At 40.5% G+C, this 21,192-nt stretch overlaps 1 protein-coding gene across 1 annotated transcript in view; it reads left to right on the plus strand.

The window, feature by feature from the left end:
- Window positions 1-20,804, plus strand: part of LOC126138580 (uncharacterized) — a 687,542-nt gene extending 666,738 nt beyond the window's left edge. The window contains exon 5 of the mRNA XM_049915221.1: window positions 17,818-20,804. Coding sequence (XP_049771178.1) covers window positions 17,818-17,879 — 62 coding nt within the window. The 3' untranslated portion in view covers window positions 17,880-20,804. The remainder of the gene's footprint in view (window positions 1-17,817) is intronic.
- Window positions 20,805-21,192: the final 388 nt, after the last annotated feature.

The raw sequence follows: 21,192 nt of genomic DNA on the forward strand, positions 1-21,192 counted from the left end.
AGGTGTAACCTCCCACTTTGTAATCGGCCTATTGCACTGCAGTATAAATGACCTTGATCGCGAATGCCTAACGAAATTTTACAATGAGTAAGGCTACCGTTAGCCAAGGAAAATTACACTGGTTAGTAGGAGGAAAGTGTACAACAGAACCTTCTGAATAAACAATCTACTCTAAACCTAATCTATACATTGATAATATTTTCGAAATGGGTGGAATTTAATGCAATCTCCCCCCACACAGGGGGGACAGGAATGGTTCAAATGGCTGTGAGCACTATGGGATTTAACATCTGAGGTCATCAGTCCCCTAGAACTTAGAATTACTTAAACCTAACTAACCTAAAGACATCACACACGTCCATGCCCGAAGCAGGATTTGAACCGGTGACCGTAGCAGCAGCGCGGTTCCGGACTGAAGCGCCTAGAACCGCTCGGCCACCGCGGCCGGCCGGGAGGAGAGGATGATACCACGTCTACTACTACTAATTGTCAAAGAAAGAGGGATAATTAAACTGTCGCCATCCGACTAGGGCAATGAATAGTTAGAATCCTAAGAAAGCTAATGCCAAGAAAGTTAAGCAAATAATCACTGGCGTAGCAACAGAATATTGTCATTTCTTAATTAACAAAGTTGCAGTTATAGTGAGTCATTTATTTAAGCAGCAGCTTCATGTAACTTTGCTTTCAAACCTTAGTATTTCAGAATAAGTAAAAGCGAACTCTGCGCTTTCTGATTCACTTATTTTCTCGTGAACTGTTGTGTTGTAGAAAAGCAACATTCTGTTACCACGCTTTGCCATAACGCGACATTTCACGAGAAAATGTATGCATCAGAAACCACTGAGTTTGTAGTTACTTGTATTCTGAAAGTAATAAATTTTGAAAGCAAAGTTACATGAGGTCGTCATTTACATAAATAACTGACTGTAACTCAAGCTTCGTTACGAAAGAAACGACTCTCAGTACCTTAAGTGTAGCCTAATATAAAATTTGGAAAAATGCAAGCAATCATAAAGGCTGACTCTTCGGGCCACATACTTAAATGAGAGCGAAATGCTCGTTAACTCACAACATCCAGATGACCAAGGCGAATCCAGTAGTTACCAACCGCACTGGTGAAGGAATGGAACACCTACCGCAAGACTCCTTGCGAACCTTGTGGTCAGCACGGGAGCACATTGGAGAGCATGCACTGGCGCCCATGGTGATAACACGCACACTCCGTTAAGAACCATGTCCGCCAGGTTGTAATATCCATGGGTCCACCACTAATCCCGGTAAATGGAAGAATCATTTCTGTTTGTCTCATAGCGAACTTCTCTACTATACTGTAGGATTTCGTTCTATGAATGGTTAGAGTTTCATAGAGATAGGTTACTTGGCAGTGGCTCCACGCGAAAGGTACTGTAGTACTTCAGTTCTGCACACCAGCATATTCCTACTCTGTAATCTACCCCCTCCTTCCTAGTTGCAGCTGTTGTCCGCATTAGTCTTTTATGAAGATTTGAGAGGAACGAAGATTACTATAAACTTTCTAGTTTACTTATCTTTTTACGTAGAATTGGCTCCAGTTCTTCTTGTCTAGGGGTCTGATCTTGAAGCTGGAATTCTCACATTTTAGGTCCTCATGGTTGAGTTGATCTAAATAAATTTGAAGATAGTTGTTGCAGAATTTTTGTTGTTACGTTAATATATTTTGTCACATTTTAGTATGTCTTACAGTTTTTTGTTTTTTCACATTAACAAAGCCGAAATTACATTGTTTGCACTAAGTACGAAAATACTTCCGAATTGGCTCCAGTTCTTCTTGTCTAGGGGTCTGATCTTGAAGCTGGAATTCTCACATTTTAGGTCCTCATGGTTGAGTTGATCTAAATAAATTTGAAGATAGTTGTTGCAGAATTTTTGTTGTTACGTTAATATATTTTGTCACATTTTAGTATGTGTTACAGTTTTTTGTTTTTTCACATTAACAAAGCCGAAATTACATTGTTTGCACTAAGTACGAAAATACTTCCGATCACATCAGAGGCCTGCTGACTACTGTCTCACTCAGCGGAAATAACAACATTCCAAGGGGCTTACAATTTTTCTTGACAAATGCATTTCTATTAGTTTCGATTATTATTTCATAAATTAATCCAGAAATAAACGTAGTAAATAGTTCTAGATGGCGTAATTGGTAATAGAAATTTTAAGTGTGCCAAATAATTCGTAATTTCAAAATTTTCTAAAAAAAATAATTTAACTGTACATTCAGAACTTTGTACTTACCGATCATAACATTCAAAACAAATTAATACGATTCATAAATTTTAGCTTGAAATATAACATACTACGTATAAAATTATATGAAAGTTTTCAGGAAAGCAGCTGAGATAATACTGACCTATAGAAAATTCGAAAAATAATACTGGTATCGACAATCACTGTTGAGGAAAAGTAATGCTAGAGAAGGATGACCCGTTACAACGCGCTACGTAAACTTTGACGTAATTCGCTGATGTCGTGTTTTATTCTTACTCGTAATACTGTTGTAGTGGAAAGTCTGAAGATGGCTTGTTAAATAAATTAACAACCGCAGCTGTCAAAATTTGTATTACCTATACCGTTCGGACCAATGCTGTCCGTTGACTTTATTCCAACAGCAACCACGTTTGTAATGTTGGTGTACTGTGAGTGTATTACATACCAATGGGTTCATTATGTATTTATTTGTCGGATTTACAGTGTATGCCAGATCTTTGTTGACGACGTCAGCTGACTGAAGGAATTGAAAGATCAGGGGTAATATTCAAAGCGCGCCGAGAATTCCTGGAGTTTCAGATCCTTCCAGCAGCTAATGAACAACTTCATACGCTACTCGCTACTGTAGCGCTATTGGTCAGCGTCAAAGTCAAGTGACGGGACATGACACTGTGACTCAGACACATCGGCATCTTCCATTTTATGACGGATGGTAGCATCCTGATTGTCCTTGGTTCGCTGGTAATCCGTAAGGACTGTTTATTTCGCAGTTGCAGTCTTCATAAACCTTTGTCGCTACATTGAATTGGTCAAGAAGACCGATTACCACAGCTTAAATGTTTCTCGGCTATTCAAAAGCTTATGGCTCAAATGGCTCTGAGCACTATGGGACTTAACATCTATGGTCATCAGTCCCCTAGAACTTAGAACGACTTAAACCTAACTAACCTAAGGACAGCACACAACACCCAGCCATCACGAGGCAGAGAAAATCCCTGACCCCGCCGGGAATCGAACCCGGGAACCCGGGCGTGGGAAGCGAGAACGCTACCGCACGACCACGAGATGCGGGCTCAAAAGCTTATCTACTTTTCTTTGTGCAAGTATTGCATCTCCTACAGTAAAACCGTTATAGCATCACTGACGTGTAGCACAGATGTACGAAACTGATAATTCGTGGAACGTGTAACATTTCATGGAAATTATACGACATGTCCGTTGCAAAATTTTTATATTACAACATGAAAATGTAATTTAACTGGGGCTATACTGTATGAGCGTCCACTTCACTGCTGAGTGGTCAGCACATCTGAATGGCATGCGAGGGATCCGCTTCGATTCCCAGTACTGGCAGGCGGTTTTCCTGCGAGGGAGGACTGGAACGGGATGCACTCAGTTTCGTGGGGCCAATTGAAGAGCTACTTAGCCCAGTATTAGCGGCTCCAGGTCACCAGAACTGACAATGGCAGGGAGAGCGGTGTGCTGACGACACGCTCCTCCATACTGTATCCAGATGACGTCATTGCTGGAGGATGACACGGCGGTCGGTCGGTGCCCATATTCCTGCCATGCTCTCTCGACGAAGTTAACGTTTTACATTGTATGCCATTAAATCTTCTTAAAAATTTCTGTGTTCAAAGCAAATTTCTCATCTATATTCAGCGAGTCATGCATCAAAACTCGGAGTGGTTTAATTAAAGTGCAGCATCTCACGGAGGTCCGTTGAAGGCTGTAATGCTCGTGCGGCAGAGAAACTTGGTGGACGTGCTAAAGCGTTAATGCTGAACCGATTTGCGCTGGAAGAAAATTAGTTCCAAGTTTGGCCACTAGATGCTAATCTGGCGCTGTACATCATCTCATCGACGTCTCTGGTCCTCATACTGAACAGATTGTGTAAGCGGAGGTTAATAATAAATTCGACATTACGCTCCTCTCACTTGTTTGATTTTTTCTGCGCACATCCTGTTCCTAACTGAATATGTATGTAAACATTTCCACACGTCTTTCTGCATTCACATTGCCAGATTTGCACCTGGTGGTAAAAGCTGGAACTAATAATTTCCTAGAGTAAATCAGTTCCGCATTAAAGCGTTTCAATATTATCACGTTTCGCTGCTATACGTTTCGCTGCATACCATACTGGACTTCTGTGAGAAACTGCACTTTAATTACAATCATCCGGTATTTCATAGTGTACTTATTACACTCTTATGTTCTGTGAGTACAATATCGTCGACATTGGCTCGGTAATTCTTGTTAAATCTCAAGCGGCTCCAACTGGAAAGGCTGCAATACCCTGGGTCACTGACGCCTCCTAAAGCATGTGTTGGTGCAATGGTCGATCGCCAGCTCCAATGTTACTGTATGTGTACTGGATTACTGGCTTAGCCAGTGAACACATACTTCCGACTGACAGCGTTCAAATCCATGTCCTGCCGTACTGATATGGGCGCTTACTAGTGACGAAATACCTGCTTCGCTTATGCAAAATGTGTTCTACGTTCTCTGCCCATTTTTGACCAGTTGAGTTTCTGCTTTCTTCATAACAGTAGACCACGAGGAAGTGGTAATCTTTAATGATTCTCCCTGCAGAGGGCAGTCCAGTATAAACGTCCCCTCGGAAAAATTTATGAATTACTGTGCTTAAACTGACACAGAATATTTTTAGCGCAATGCAATCTGACTTTCAATAATCTCTACAAAAGAATGGCCCTGACTAACAATAACCTTTCATGAATCACTTACCTCACAAAAATCTTCGTTACCCCAACTACTGCAATACAGCGAGCGCCAATACTGCCAGCCAAATAAAAGATTCTAACCACTGAAGGCACTAACTATTGATAGGCATACTAAGCAAATGAAAGATTCTGATAGAGAACAAACAATGTATTTACCTTAATAGTGTTCAAAAGTCATTATATATATATATATATATATATATATATATATATATATATATATATATATATATATATATATATATATATATATATATATATATATCAGTCCATGACATCCAGTCTTACAAATTTACTGTCTCTGATGGACACACGTCCAGATCGTACGCTCTCAAAACTCCGCCATCTCTCTCCCCACATCCACCACTGCTGGCGGCTCACCTCCAGCTGCGCAACGCTACGCGCTGTTAACAGCCAACTGCCCGACACTACAATAGCAAATTCCAACAACGCAAACCAGCCACAGACTGCACACAACACAGTCAGTGATTTTCATACAGAGCGCTACGTGGCGTTACCAACGTAAAAACCTAAACAGCCTACTCACACAGTCTCTCGTCTTACTGAGAAACACCAAGATTCCGATGCAATCTCCGTTAGAAGACAAGTATTCTACTTTTTCACGTAATGGCTAATAGTGCACGAGTGCCGTCTCGGAATGCTCTGGAATGAAACCGTTTGAGGCTGTATTCGGGTATAAGGACGACACATTGAACACCTTCTTTAACCACGGGTACGGTCTTGTAACTCTTGTCGTCTTCATTCAAAACAACTGCACATCTCTACAAAAATTTTAAAAAATATTATACAGTATTGTTAACTTTTCCTAACTGGGATGACGTTCATGTTCCGCAGTCACTGGTAACCACAAATCCGCAATATCTCGCAACGGTCCGCTTGTGGACTATGTTTACTCAGACTTATTTGGCTTCTAGTACCGTGTACTTTCAACTGTATGCGTTTACGCCATTAATTACTGTACATCCTACACTGAAGCGCTAAAGAAACTGGTATAGCCAAGCGTATTCGAATACAGAGATATGTAAACAGGCTGAACACGGCGCTGCGGTCGGTAACGGCTACATAAGACAACAAGTGTCTGACGCAGTTGTTAGATCGCTTACTGCTGCTACAACGGCAGGTTATCGAGATTAAAGTGAGTTTGAACGTGGTCTTATAGTCAGCGCACGAGCGAGGGGACACAGCATCTCCGAGATAGTGATGAAGTGGCAATTTTCCCGTACGACCATTTCGCGAGTGAACCGTGAATATCAAGAATCCTGTAAAACATGAAATTTCTGATGCCTCTGACGCCTGAAAAAGATCCTGAAAGAACGGATCAACGACGACTAAAGAAAATCGTTAAACGTGACAGAAGCGCAACCCTTCCGCATGAAGTGTTGAGTGCTGTTGACAAGAGATTTCAGATCGATTCCATGTTTCCGGATTTGCGGAAGGCTTTTGACACTGCCACACAAGCAGCTTCAAGTGAAATTGCATGCTTATGGAATATGTGACTTGGTTAGTGACTTCCTGTCAGAGGGGCCACAGTTCGTAGTAATTAACGGAATGTCATCGAGTAAAACAAAAGTGATTTCTGGCGTTCCCCGAGGTAGTATTATAGACCCTTTGATGTTGCTTTTCTATATAAACAATTTGGGAGACAATCTGGGCTGCGGTCATATGTTGTTTGCATATGACGCTGTCGTTTACCGACTAATAAAGTCATCAGAATCTCAAAACAAATTGAAAAACGATTTAGAAAAGATATCTAAATGGTGCGAAAATTGGCGGATGACCATAAATAGCGAAAAGTGAGAGGTCATCCACATGAGTGTTAAAAGGATTTCGTTAAACTTCGGTTAGACGATAAATCAGTCAAATATAAAGGCCGTAAAGTCAACTAAATACGTAAGAATTACAATTACAAATAACTTAAATTGGAAGGAACACATAGAAAATGTTGTGGGGGAGGCTAACCAAAGACTGCGTTTTATTGGCAGAACACTAAGGAGACTGCCTACACTACGCTTGTCCGTCCTCTTTTAGAATATTGCTGCGCGGTGTGGGATCCTTACCAGGTAGGACTGACGGAGTACATCGTAAAAGTTCAAAGAAAGGTAGCACGTTTTGTATTATCGTGAAATATAGGAGAGAGTGTCACCGAAATGATGCAGGATTTAGGCTGGACATCATTAAAAGGAAGGTTTCTGTTGCGACGGAATCTACTCACGAAATTCCAATCACCAACTTTCTCCTCCGAATGCGAAAGTATTGTTGACACCGACCTACATAGAGAGAAACGATCACCACGATAAAATAAGGGAAATCAGAGCTTGTACGGAAAGATATGGGTGTTGGTTCTTTCCGCGTGCTATACAAGATTGGAATAATAGAGAATTGTAAAGATAGTTCGATGAACCATCTCCCAGGCACTTAAATGTGATTTGCAGATAATCCATGTAGATGTAGATGTAGATGCTGCAGATTTCAATGCTCGCCATCGACAAGTGCCAGCGTTGCGAACAGTTCAATGAAACTTCATCGATATGGGCTTTTGGAGGCGAAGGCCCTCTTGTGTTCCGTTGATGACTGCACGACACAAAGTTTTACACCTCGCCTGGGCCCGTCAATTCCGACATTGGATTGTTGATGACTGGAAACATGTAGCGTCGTCGGACAAGTCTCGCTTCAAATTGTATCGAGCGGATAGACGTGTACGGGTGTGGAGACAACCTCACGAATGCATAGGCCCTGCATGTCAGCACGGGGCTGTTCAAGCTGGTGGAGGCTCTGTGATGGCGTGGAGTGTGTGCGGTTGGAGTGATATCAGACTTCTGATACGTCTAGATACGATTCTGACAGGTGAGACGTATGTACGCATCCTGTCTGATTACCTGCATCCATTCATGTCGATTGTGCATTCCGACAGACTAGGGCAATTGTAGCAGAACAATGCGACACCCGACACGTCCAGAATTGCTATATAGTGGCTCCAGGGACACTCTTCTGAGTTTAAACACTTCTGCTGGCCACCAAAATCCCCAGACATGAACATTATTGAGCATACCTGGGATGCCTTGCAACGTGCTGTTCATAAGGGGTCTCCACTCCTCTTACTCTTATGGATTTGTGGACAGCCCTGTAGGTTTGATGGCATCAGTTCCCTCCAACATTACATTAGACACTAGTCGAGTCCATGCCACGTCGTGTTGCGGCACTTATGTATGCTTGCGGGGTCCTTACACGATATTAGGCAGGTGCACCAGTTTCTTTGGCTCTTCAGTGTACACGCTTTGCGCTTTCTCAGAACTTTTCAGTCACATTTTCTATTCGCTTCCCCAGAAATGGCTTCCCAATAACGAATCCAAAGTAGAGCACTCGAGGGATAGCATTCTTTCCCACTCGGAATTATTTTCTCTTCTACCTTTATAGCGCGAATCATTCCGCGAAACAGACTTCACACGTTTTCATCCCTCTCTGCATGGCGAAGTAATACCATCGCCACATGTATAGACGATGGGAAAGACTTCAGAAGCGTACCGCTAAGCATGTAATCAGGTGTTATTGGATGCCTGCCGATATTCGCTTACGCGAAAAATTATTATTATTTTCAACATGCCAAAAGCTATTTAGAGCCGAAATTTGATATCAGACTCAGTAAAATGAACGAAAGTATATACGAGGGCTATCCACAAAGTACATTACGTTTTGGAATTAAAAATAAATAAAGCATTGGAAATTTTTTTTATTATATACAGAAGAAAGCCACACTTAAATACTACTTTTCTACATAGTTGCCATTTAAATTAAGGCACTTATCGTAGCGATGGACGAGCTTGGAAATTCCTTCGTCGTAAAATTAGGCCGCCTGCGCCTTCAACCACGTGGTTACCTCTTCTTTTCGGACAGAAAAGGTGTGATTTTTGTGGATTTTCTGGAAAGAGGCACTACAATAAACTCTCAAAGGTATTGCGAAACTCTGCACAACCTCAGAAGAGCAATACAAAACAAGCGCAGGGGAAAGTTGGGCTCAAAGATCTTGCTGATTCACGACAACGCCCGGGCCCACACGGCAAATGCCACTCGTGAAGTTCTCGAATCTTTTAAGTGGGAGTTGTTTCCTCATCCGCCGTACAGTCCCGACTTGGCACCGAGCGACTTCCACTTATTCCCAGCAATGAAGAAGTGGTTGGCTATGCAGCGTTTTGATGACGACGCACAGCTTCAAGGAGAGGTAACCACGTGGTTGAAGGCGCAGGCGGCCGAATTTTACGACGAAGGAATTTCCAAGCTCGTCCATCGCTACGATAAGTGCCTTAATTTAAATGGCAACTATGTAGAAAAGTAATATTTAAGTGTGGCTTTCATCTGTAAATAATAAAAAAAAATTCCAATACTTTATTTATTTTTAATTCCAAAACGTAACGTACTTTGTAGATAGCCCTCGTACAAAGCAGAGCATCCCAGGATTCAATTCTTTCAAAATCTCAAGGTTTTCCTGTTCTTCTTGCATTGTGTGATTATTTAGCATCACGATTTATATTATTTGTCCAAAGTACGAAGCTAACTAGAAAAACTTCACTGTGTTGAAATCTGATGGACTGAGATAAGTTTTGCACGATGTGACACTGTCAAGTAACGTAGTTCGATGAAACATGCACCGCAATAAAAATAACTACTAAGGCGTGGTACAGGATATAACCGAAAGAAATACGCAATGACATTAACAGAAATGACACCTTCTTACTGGAGTCAATAATAACAATGAAGTCCTCGTGATTCATGACGGCCCCCCGGACGTTCGAAAAGCCGGGGCGTGGTCCTTAATAGGGTGGATGACGGAAGGCAATGCATGCTCTTAATGTATTCTCATTCTGGGCACAATACTGGTAAGGAGTTCCATTCCTCAACCAGCGCAGTTAACAACTGCTGCTCAAATGGTTCAAATGGCTCTGAGCACTATGGGACTTAACAGCTAAGGTCATCAGTCCCCTAGAACTTAGAACTACTTAAACCTAACTAGCCGAAGAATATCTCACACATCCATGCCCAGGCAGGATTCGAACCTGCAACCGTAACAGTCGCGCGGTTCCGAACTAAAGCGCCTAGAACCGCTCGCCCACAGAGACCGGCTAACAACTGCTGTATGGTCGTTGGTACATGTTTATTCCTTTCCACGCATGCAACACGTACTCGATGGGGAACAGACAGGCCAGTCCATTTCGCCGAATATTCTTACGTTCCAAGAGGTTCTCCGCCTGTACAGTTTGATGTGGTCGCGCACGGGTGTCCATAAAATTGAAAAGGGCGAAATACATCCCTTAATACAAGCAGATGGGGAAGGACTACAGACTACGTTTCACCGTAAACGTTCACCAGTGAGTGTGCCGTGTTCAAAGATTTGGATGTCAGTACGCCCACGCAATATTAGGCCTACCACACTGTAACAACTGTACCATAATGCCAAACATACCCTCATATACTGATACATGCAGGGTCCATGGATTAATGAGGTTGTCTGCATACCCGTACACTTTCATCCGCTCGATACAATTTGAAACGAGCCTCGTCCGGCCAGAAAACATGTTTCCGGTCATCAGTAGTCCAATGTCGGTGTTGACGGGTCCAGGCGAGGCGTAAAGCTTTGTGTCGTGCAGACATCAAGGCTACATGAGTGGCTCTGAAAGCCCATATCCATGATGTCTCGTTGAATGGTTCACACACTGACACTTGATGACGGCCCAACATTGAAATCTGCAGCAATTTGCAGAAGGGTTTGCACTTCGGTCACGTTGAACGATTGCCTGTTGTGGCCATTGGTCCAGTTTTTGTAGGATCTTTTTCCGGCCGCAGCCATATCAAAGATTTGATGTTTTACCGGATTCCCGATATTCAAGGTACACTCGTGAAATGGTCGTACGGGAAAATCCCCATCTCTCCGCTACCTCGGTGATGTGTCTCTTCGCTCGTGCGGCGACTATAACGCCACGTTCAAACTCACTCAGATTCTGATAACCTGCCATGATTAGATTTTGAGATTGGATTAGAGTATTTTATTATTATTATTATTATTATTATTATTATTATTATTATTATTATTATTTATTTTATGGCCTTCATTGGACCACTGTAGTCAAAAATACAAAGTTCTAAACAAGTTGTTACAAATGGATACAATTTGGTTCGACAATAACTTAATATATTTAGGTAATATAATTATTAGAGGCTATTCTTATATGAAAGGTGTTTTGCTCTTCTGTCTGCCCAATATTTCTTCATTCTTTCAGATATTTTCTTTCTTTCTTCATCTGAGACAACTCTTCCTGTACTCCTTTTATTGATTTTCATTTGTAGTCTGGTTTGCGGGTCTTGCAGTATTCTGGTTTTCTCTGTCTTGTTTTTTAGGTCATCTACTGTGATTTGAAGTTCTTTTATATCTTCCTTAATTTCTGTGATCCATTTAATGTCGCTCTTGCTATTCCACAATTTTTGTATTTTTTTTTTTACTAATTCTGTTTTCTGGAGTTCTCAACAGATGTCCAAAGAATGAGATGCATTTCTTCCTGATTGTGCTCATGACTGGTTCTATTTTCTTATATACTGCTTCATTTGATGCTATTCTCCAATGTCCATTTATTTTATGCTGTTTATTTATACATGTCCTAATTATTCTTCTTTCTATTTTTAGTATTCTGTCAATTTCTGCTGTATTAGTTGTTTTGAAGATAGTTTCAGCTGCATACGTTATTTCTGGTTGTGTAACTGTTTTATAGTGTTTTGATTTTGCATCTATAGATAGGCTTTTTTTGTTGTATGTAGTTTTGGTAATGTAATTTGCATAGTTCAGTTTTTTATTCTATTTTGCCATGATGGCTTCTCATTTAGATTGTATGTTATTATTTCGCCTAAATACTTAAATTTAGCAACAATTTTGATTTCCTGTTCTCCTATTGTAATTTTGTTTGCAAGTGGTGGATCAGTTAGCATAATCTCCGTTTTTTCAGATGATATTCTAAGGCCTACTTTCTCTGCTATTTCTTGTAGTGATTTCACTTGTTGCCTGGCTTCTTGAACGGTGTTGGCTAGGAGAGCAAGATCATCAGCGAATCCCAAGCAGTTTAAGCTAATATCATCTTTTGCACTTCCAATTCTTATCTTTGGATTGTCCTTGTACCATTCTCTCATTATGTATTCCAGTGCACAGTTGAAAAGTAATGGTGATAGGCAGTCACCTTGTCTTAAGCCTGTTTTTATGAGGAATGGTTCCGAAATTTCTCCTCTAAACTTCACTTTTGATTTGGTGTTGGTTAGAGTGAGTTGTATTATTTTAATTAGTTTTGGATGGAGTCCTAGATTTCTTAAAATTTTTAATACTGAAGGTCTGTGGAGACAGTCATATGCCTTCTTAAAATCGACAAATGTTATTGCCAGAGGTTTGTTCCGTTTCTTGTAGTATGCCATAATCAATTTTAAACTAATTATCTGCTCTGCACAGCTTCTCCATGGTCTGAAACCTCCCTGATATTCCCCTAACTCCTGTTCTAATTGCTCCTTGATTCTTTCATATAGGATCTTGGATAGAATTTTATATGTGCAATCTAGGAGAGAGATTCCTCTGTAGTTATCTGGGTTGCTCTTATCTCCCTTTTTGTGTAGTGGGTGGATGATAGCTGTGGTCCAATGTTCGGGAAATTGTTCTGTTACCCAAATTTTTGTTAGAGCCATGTGTAAGGAGGTCTTGACTGTGTCACTTGCATATTTCCACATTTCAACAAAAACCTGATCTTCTCCACATGCCTTATAATTTTTTTGTTCTTTAAGAATTTCTTCTACTTCTTGGAAAGTTGGAGGGTCTAGTTTGTTAGGTTTGGTTTTTATTGGGATATTTATGTTGATTTGTAAGGGTTCTTTGGGTTCCTCGCAATTCAGAAGTTTGTAAAATGCTTTTGCCATGATTTCTGCATTTTCCTTGTTACTGTGTGTCATTCTTCCATCTTCATCTTTCAGTATTAGTGTAGGGGCCTCATATTGTTGTAGTTGTTTCCCAAAGATTTTGTAGTAGTTCCTGGAGTTGGTTTTATGATGATTACCTTCTATAGACATTATAATATCTTTATGAAATCCTCTCTTGATTCTTCTAATATTTTGAGTGAATTTTTTTCTTTCATTTTTTAGGTTGATGGCATTTTCTTCAGTTTTATGTGTTTGAAACTTTAACCATGCTTGGTGTCTATCTTCATGGAGTTTGTCACATTCTGATGTCCACCATGCATGTTTACTTTGTGGGTTCAAGGGTGCTAGATTCTCTGCTTCTTTTTTAAGATTAGGCACTAGTTGTTCTAGATCATTTGTTAATTTGATGGTTTGTGTTATTTGCTGGTACTTATTATTTTTAATTAGCTGATGTGGGTCAAACCTCCTTTTTATTTTATTAGTTTTTCCGGTCCTCTTCTTTAATGGTGTGAATTTGATTTTAATTTTAACCATATAATGGTCTGAGCCTGTGTCTACTCCTCTCAGTACTTTAACATTGTGGATCTCCTTATGAAAATTTTTGTCCATACAGACATGGTCTAGCTGCCACTCGCCCTTCCTCCAGTCTGGATGTTTCCATGTTTTAAGTTTACTTGGCTTCCTCTTAAAGTATGTTGATTTAGATATAAGGTTGTGTTCTCTGGAGAGTTCTACAAGTCTTTGACCGTTTTTGTTTGTAAATTTATGTGGACTCCATTTTCCAATTATATCTTTATATTTCCTTTCTTTTCCCAATTGAGCATTGAAATCTCCCAATAAGATTTTTACATCCTTTTTATTTACTCTGTTCACAGTTTGTTCTAGAAGGTCCCAAAATTTATCTACCTCTTCCTTTGTTTTTGTTAGACAATTTTTTTCATTTGTTGGGGCACGAGCATTTATTATTGTATAGGTTTTATTCATTGTTTTAAAGCTTAGAGTCGCAATTCTTGGTGATACTGCTTGGAAATCCGTTACTGAATCTATTATTTTTATGTTTACTAAAAACCCTGTTCCAAACTGGGGACATTGTTTCATTGCCCTCGGTCCTGGTTTCCCATTATAAATTCTGTATCCTTGTGATTCGAACGGGTCCTCTGTGGTGTTTCTCATTTCTTGGATCCCTGTTATTAAAATGTTTTGTTTATTTAGTTCATCTGTGAGCTCCTTGAGTTTTCCGGTCTGAAGTAGTGAGTTTATGTTGTGTGTTGCTATATAATTTATTTGCTCATGTTTAATCTTCTTTTTGTGTTTTAGTGTGCATTTGGATGGTTACAAACGCTCCGATTCGTTGCTATCTTCTAGTTGACTACCCACCGAATCCGATGTAGCCTTTTCCTGCCTTTTTGACCAGGACGGTGGAAATTTTTTCCTAAAAGACCTTTCCATTTTTGACTGTCGAAGGTTGTCAACCTTAGTTGGAGCAAGCTCCGATTTACAACTCCGGTTGTTAACCGCAGAGGGTGTGTTTGGTCCGCGAGAGCTATTTTATTTCACTCAAGTCCGCCAGTAAACCGGTGAGGACTTCCCTATCCGCCACCTGGGACGCGCCACGTAGGAGTATCACCTCTCCTCCTACTATGACAGCATAGTAGGTTCATGGGGATTAGAGTATATTAGTTTTTCGTTCCATAAATCCGTGCTGAGGAGATTCTCGTGGATGTGGAACATGTCAATTTTTTTTATGAACATATATTTTTGTATGAATATATACAATACATCATTTGTTTCTATTAAAAAATTCGTCAATGGAGTAGAAGTAGTCGTCCACTAACAAGTCTTTCAGGCTCCTTTTAAACTGATCTTTATTTGTAACTAAATTTTTTATGTTTGCTGGCAAATAATTGTATTTGAGTAGTGGATGCCTTTTTGAACTAAAGTAAGTGCTTTTAAGTCCTTGTGCAGATCATTTTTGTTCCTGGTATTGTATGTATGAACTGAGCTATTTGTTGGAAAAAGAGATATATTATTTAGGACAAATTTCATTAAGGAGTAAATATACTGAGAGGCAGTAGTTAGTATACCCAGTTCTTTGAAGAGGCTTCTGCAGGATGTCCGCTAATTTACTCCACAAATAATACGTATTACACGCCTTTGGACTCTGAAAACTTTTTTTTGACATGAAGAGTTACCCCAAAATATTATGCCGTATGACATTATGAAATGAAAGTAGGCAAAGTATGCAAGCTTTTTCATTTTTATGTCATCTATGTCTACTAACACTCGAATTGCAGATACAGATTTGTTAAGGCGTTTCTGCAGTTCTGTGGTGTCCTCCTCCCAACTTTACAGATTTGTTAAGGCGTTTCTGCAGTTCTGTGGTGTCCTCCTCCCAACTTAATTTATTATCAAGTTGAAATCCCAGGAATTTAAGATTGTCAACCTCTCCTATCTGCTCTTCTTCATACTTTATGCATATGCTGGGTGGAAACCTCTTACAGGTTCTGAAATGCATATAGTGAGTCTTTTCGAAGTTTAATGTCAGTGAATTGGCTTTAAACCATTTATTAATATCCATGAAAATATCACTCGACATACTATTTATTGCAATACTTGTGTCATCTGCAAACAAAACGAACTCTGCTTCTGGCAGTGTAACTGATGAGAGATCATTAACGTACACAAGGAAAAGCAATGGCCTTAAGATGGATCCTCGTGGGACACCACATGTAATTTCTTCCCATTCTGATGATGACTGATGACTTAATCCACTAGTCCCTTGCACTGACACCCTTTGTTTCCTGTTAGCGAGGTATGACTTGAACGATTTTGCAGCACTGCCCGTGACACCATAGAATTCTAATTTATTTAAAAGGATGTTGTGGTTTACACAGTCAAATGCCTTTGATAAATCACAGAATACCTTCTGCTTGTAATTTGTTATTTAATGAATTAAGTACATTTTCACTGTAGGTGTAAATAGCCTTCTCGATATCAGAACCCCTCAAAAATTAAAACTGTGTTCTTGATAATACGTTATTTGCGGTCAGATGGTTCAGAAACTGCCTGTACATTACTTTTTCTAAAATTTTTGAGAATGCTGGCAGAAGTGAAATCGGTCTGTCGTTTGATGGTATCTCTTTATCCCCTTTCTTGAATAGAGGCTTAACATCTGCATATTTTAGCCAGTCAGGAAATGTCCCAGTTATAATTGACTGGTTACACAAGTAACTTAGAATTGTACTAAACTCACAAGAACATGCCTTAATTAATTTTGTTGATATTTCGTCGCAACCACTAGAATGCTTTGTTTTTAAAGATTTCATTATGGAAGTTATTTCTTTTGGTGAAGTGAATGACATATTCATGTGCCTGAAGCTATTTGTAAAGGCTGGTTTCAGATATTCAAGGGCATTATTTACTGATCCTGACAATCCCATTCTATCAGTAACGGATATAAAGTACTTGTTAGATAGATTTGCCACACTATGCCCATGCTTTTGACAATGTTGACTGGAATACTCTCTTTCAAATTCTAAAGGTGGCAGGGGTAAAATACAGGGAGCGAAAGGCTATTTACAATTTGTACAGAAACCAGATGGCAGTTATAAGAGTCGAGGGACATGAAAGGGAAGCAGTGCTTGGGAAGGGAGTAAGACAGGGTTGTAGCCTCTCCCCGATGTTATTCAATCTGTATATTGAGCAAGCAGTAAAGGAAACAAAAGAAAAATTCGGAGTAGGTATTAAAATCCATGGAGAAGAAATAAAAACCTTGAGGTTCGCCGATGACATTGTAATTCTGTCAGAGACAGCAAAGGACCTGGAAGAGCAGTTGAACGGAATGGACAGTGTCTTGAAAGGAGGATATAAGATGAACATAAACAAAAGCAAAACGAGGATAATGGAATGTAGTCAAATTACGTCGGGTGATGCTGCGGGAATCAGATTAGGAAATTAGACACTTAAAGTAGTAAAGGAGTTTTGCCATTTGGGGAGCAAAATAACTGATGATGGTCAAAGTAGAGAGGATATCAAATGTAGACTGGCAATGGCAAGGAAAGCGTTTCTGAAGAAGAGAAATTTGTTAACATCGAGTAGAAATTTAAGTGTCAGGAAGTCGTTTCTGAAAGTATTTGTATGGAGTGTAGCCATGTATGGAAGTGAAACATGGACGGTAAATAGTTTGGACAAGAAGAGAACAGAAGCTTTCGAAATGTGGTGCTACAGAAGAATGCTGAAGATTAGATGGGTAGATCACATAACTAATGAGGAAGTATTGAATAGGATTGGGGAGAAGAGAAGTCTGTGGCACAACTTGACCAGAAGAAGGGATCGGTTGGTAGGACATGTTCTGAGGCATCAAGGGATCACCAATTTAGTATTGGAGGGCAGCGTGGAGGGTAAAAATCGTAGGGGGAGACCAAGAGATAAATACACTAAGCAGATTCAGAAGGATGTAGGTTGCAGTAGGTACTGGGAGATGAAGAAGCTTGCACAGGATAGAGTAGCATGGAGAGCTGCATCAAACCAGTCTCAGGACTGAAGACCACAACAACAACAACATGCCCATCGGTTACTAATGTGTCATCTAGCCTTAATGCCATTTGCTCCTGTTCCTTTCTGGTTCTACCAGTCTCCTCTTTCACTATAACCCCATCGTAGCAGCAGTAAGCGATCTAACAACTACGCTAGACACTTGCTGTGTCATGTAGGCGTTGCCGACCGCAGCGCCGTATTCTGCCTGTTTACATATCTCTGTATTTGAATACTCATGCCTATACCAGTTTCTTTGGCGCTTCAGTGTACCTCACATACTTTGTGTTATAGGAACAATGGCACCTCTTAATACGCGCTGTTTCCTTCTGTGTTGCAGCTTCGGGGGCTCACGCACAGCACGAGCGCCCGTGCAACGTGACCAACCACACCCACCACTGAACTCCGCTCTTCCCGACATGGGAGGCGCGCCTCAGCAGCTGACGGTGGTGGCAGACCAGGGAGCTGCCGATCAGTGAACTTCGAAAGCAGTTCCTCTCGAGGACTCTGCCAACTGCGGCCCCATCAGTGATCGTGACAACCACCGCTGAGCCGTCACACTGAGCACCGTGTGCCACCCGTCATTACTCCTCCGAAGTATAGTTGTGTTCTTTCCCTTTTTGGCGAAGTATTCGGTGGTGTTGAATCTGTACCGCGAATGAAAAACGTGTGCACCAAACTGGGGCCAGATCTGGACGGGTACCCTCCGTGGGCAGTGTTGCTCCAACTAAAGCACTCCGAAGCGACTAACAGACCTATTCACAATTACGATCTGTTCCCAGCCCTCTCTTTTCTTCGCAATTGAAGAGACAAAGTTAAGTGGCCCATCTTGTATGAGGAAACAAAAGTGGACCCAAGAATAAACCTTGTTGTATGGTATTTTTTCCCCAGCCGCAAAAATTGCTGAATTTTATTGCTCTTGGACTAGACCTCCTGATCCTGTAAGAGTGCAGTGGACTTTCATCCTCTTCAGAGCTGTTAAGCGACTGAATCCACGACTTTTTCTTACCTTTTTTGCGGGGCCTTTTTTTATTCCCTACTCTCGTAGATTTGCTTCGAGAAGCTGAGCCGAATCTCAAACGAGACAGATTAATGCGTATTCAGTCGGTGAATCTCTTCCTGAAACCTCTCTAGATGGCTCAGTTGTAAGAGAACATCCCACCAGAGTACGTTGTCTGGGTATAGTCCTCAAACGGGTGCACACACACACATAAAACAATGTATTCCACAACTGTGGAGAAATATTGCGCAAAGTCAGGCGTGTATCACAGAAAGTACTCCTTTGAGACTTGAAGCCACTTTCTGTATGCCAACACCGACAATGTCGAACTTGTGGTTAAGACTTGTTGCGTTCATAAATTTCAGTGTGTACATATCGAGAACAAACGGACAGAAGCATCCCCGTAGAATTGTGTGTGCATGCATCATGTTTCACGAAAAGAATCCTCATCATTCTTAGAGACAAGGCGCCTGCCCGTATAAGTTTCGCTTTATCAGGTATGGACGTTTCGTTTCAATTCAATTCGTTTCTCGCTGTTTCGGAAATTCCACAAAAGTTGTCAGAGTACTTAGCCTTTGAAAGAGACTTAAATTGAAAGCATTTTTCTTGCTTTGTTACAGGGTGAAAAAGATACAATAATTATCATTTTGCACTATCCCATACAATAAATGACACATCCACAGTACGGTAAAAGGTGCAGAATGATAATCGTCAGTTCAAAGTGGTGGTCTTAAGGGAAGAAGTGGTAAGTGAACTTCAGTGCAGAAAGCTGTGACATTTCTATGACCAGATGTGTCCCATACTGGGAGAGATTAGCCATATCGTCTTGCACAGAGTTCCAGCTGTGTTTGAGTTAAATGAGAAGACAGTATTTTCTGTTCATCATGAAAGGGACTTCGTGCAGATTTCAGTTATCTTGCGAGAGAAATGAGCGCGGGCGCCAGTTTCTTTCTCGCAGAAGACTGAGTAGTACAACACATCGCACAAACCGGACTCGTGTTTTAGAGCACACATACGTCTCACGGACGATACGCACCCGAAGAGTGGAAGTGTTTGTCAGTGCTCCCCAGTCGCAACTGTTCCTACTGTATAAAGGAAATGCTCAGTTTTGTAGCGCTTGTTACTACAGTCCACAGACAGACATCTCAAGGACCGATTCGGCTGAAGTGTTAGCAGTAATGCGACCGTCAGCTGACAGCGCAGAGATGATGTCTCTGGCCATGGAGACAGAGGAAACTCGATATGCAATCCACACAGCAGCTGACAGTATCTTACATACAACCAATAAACCACGATGCCTGGAAATTCTACGTAGTTATGGCTAAGGACTGCAGCGTCAGTTAGTGTGATGGGTCACAGTTGTAGCATCGAGAGAAATAGCGTGTCGTGGTCTAACCGTAGCAAGTTCAAGACGCTCACAGATCAACCACTGTGAAAACCAATTTGCACCGAATGTATGGTGGTGGCGAAAGCAACAGACTGGTGATTTTGTCCTTACATTATACATTTTTGTCCTGTTGTTCCACCGTCATACACTTCGTTGTATTATTACTTAATAATTATTCAGTTCCATTATCTACTTTCTTGCAGTTCGCAGATCACATGATTTCTAGCTAGTATGCAACTTTTAATGACTTAAGTTTTTAAATTAGCATCAATTTCAGACTTATGAGTCGTCTAGAATTAACACGGAGACAACAAATGGCGTTTATTATGCCTCAAAAACCATGTCTCGGTAACGCTGTTTCTTGTATGACGGAGCACGCTACAAGTTCAGTAACACTGTATTGCTATTCAAACCTGAGACACAATATTGCTCTTCATTTCTGTTTGCTTAGCTGTATACTCGGAGTTAAATAGATCTTGTGAAATGTTATATTTTTTCCAAAGACCAGTGCGATATGTGTTAAACCAACCTATAGATATAGTTCCATTGCAAGTACGTAATTTTAATTATCAAACAATGGTTTCAAGAACGAAAAACTTTTCACGTTAAGGTGGCCTCTATATCATTAGCTGTTGTCGGGAGTCAAGGATCCACCTTTCTTTTGGCTCATCATTGCGTAAAACTATGTTACGTCATGCAAACAGTAGAACAAATAGCTGTGAAATAGGTAGTGTCACTAATTGTGAAAAATACTTTAAGTTTATACATTTACTTAACCAATAGCACTTGTGAATTATGCGCTCAGTGTCCTGTTATTCGGACTGTATTATCGGCATCAGAATCTGAAGCTCCTTGAGTGAGACCGAACTAATATTACTAACATATTTTATGTTTTTCTGCTACGTTAATAATCAGAAAGCAGAAAGTGCTTCATACTACGTTTACTCACAGTTATGTTAATAGAGACCTATTTTTATCTTTTCTTTCAGATAAAATTTCGTACTTCCTGTTATCTAACTATTCACTGTTTAAATTAAGTACTTCGATAACTGGGTCTAGGTGGTTTCTGAACACTGTTTTTCTAGCCTCCTAACACCAATTTCTTTTTCAATTAAATACTGAAGTATTTATTTCTACATTGTTTCGATTTCGACTACATGCTCCTCCTCTGGGCTATGTCATTGTGAAAACTTGATTAAAGGCCATTAGCCATTAGCTATATGATTATTGATATCAAATCGCCATAATCTTAATTTGCTTGTAAGGCAGCACGGCTCGATCACAAAGAAAATTGTTACGAATATGAAGATGGTATCTGTTCTTTCGGC

This window comes from Schistocerca cancellata, chromosome 1, assembly GCF_023864275.1.
Source record: "Schistocerca cancellata isolate TAMUIC-IGC-003103 chromosome 1, iqSchCanc2.1, whole genome shotgun sequence".
Classification (NCBI taxonomy): Eukaryota; Metazoa; Arthropoda; class Insecta; order Orthoptera; family Acrididae; genus Schistocerca; species Schistocerca cancellata.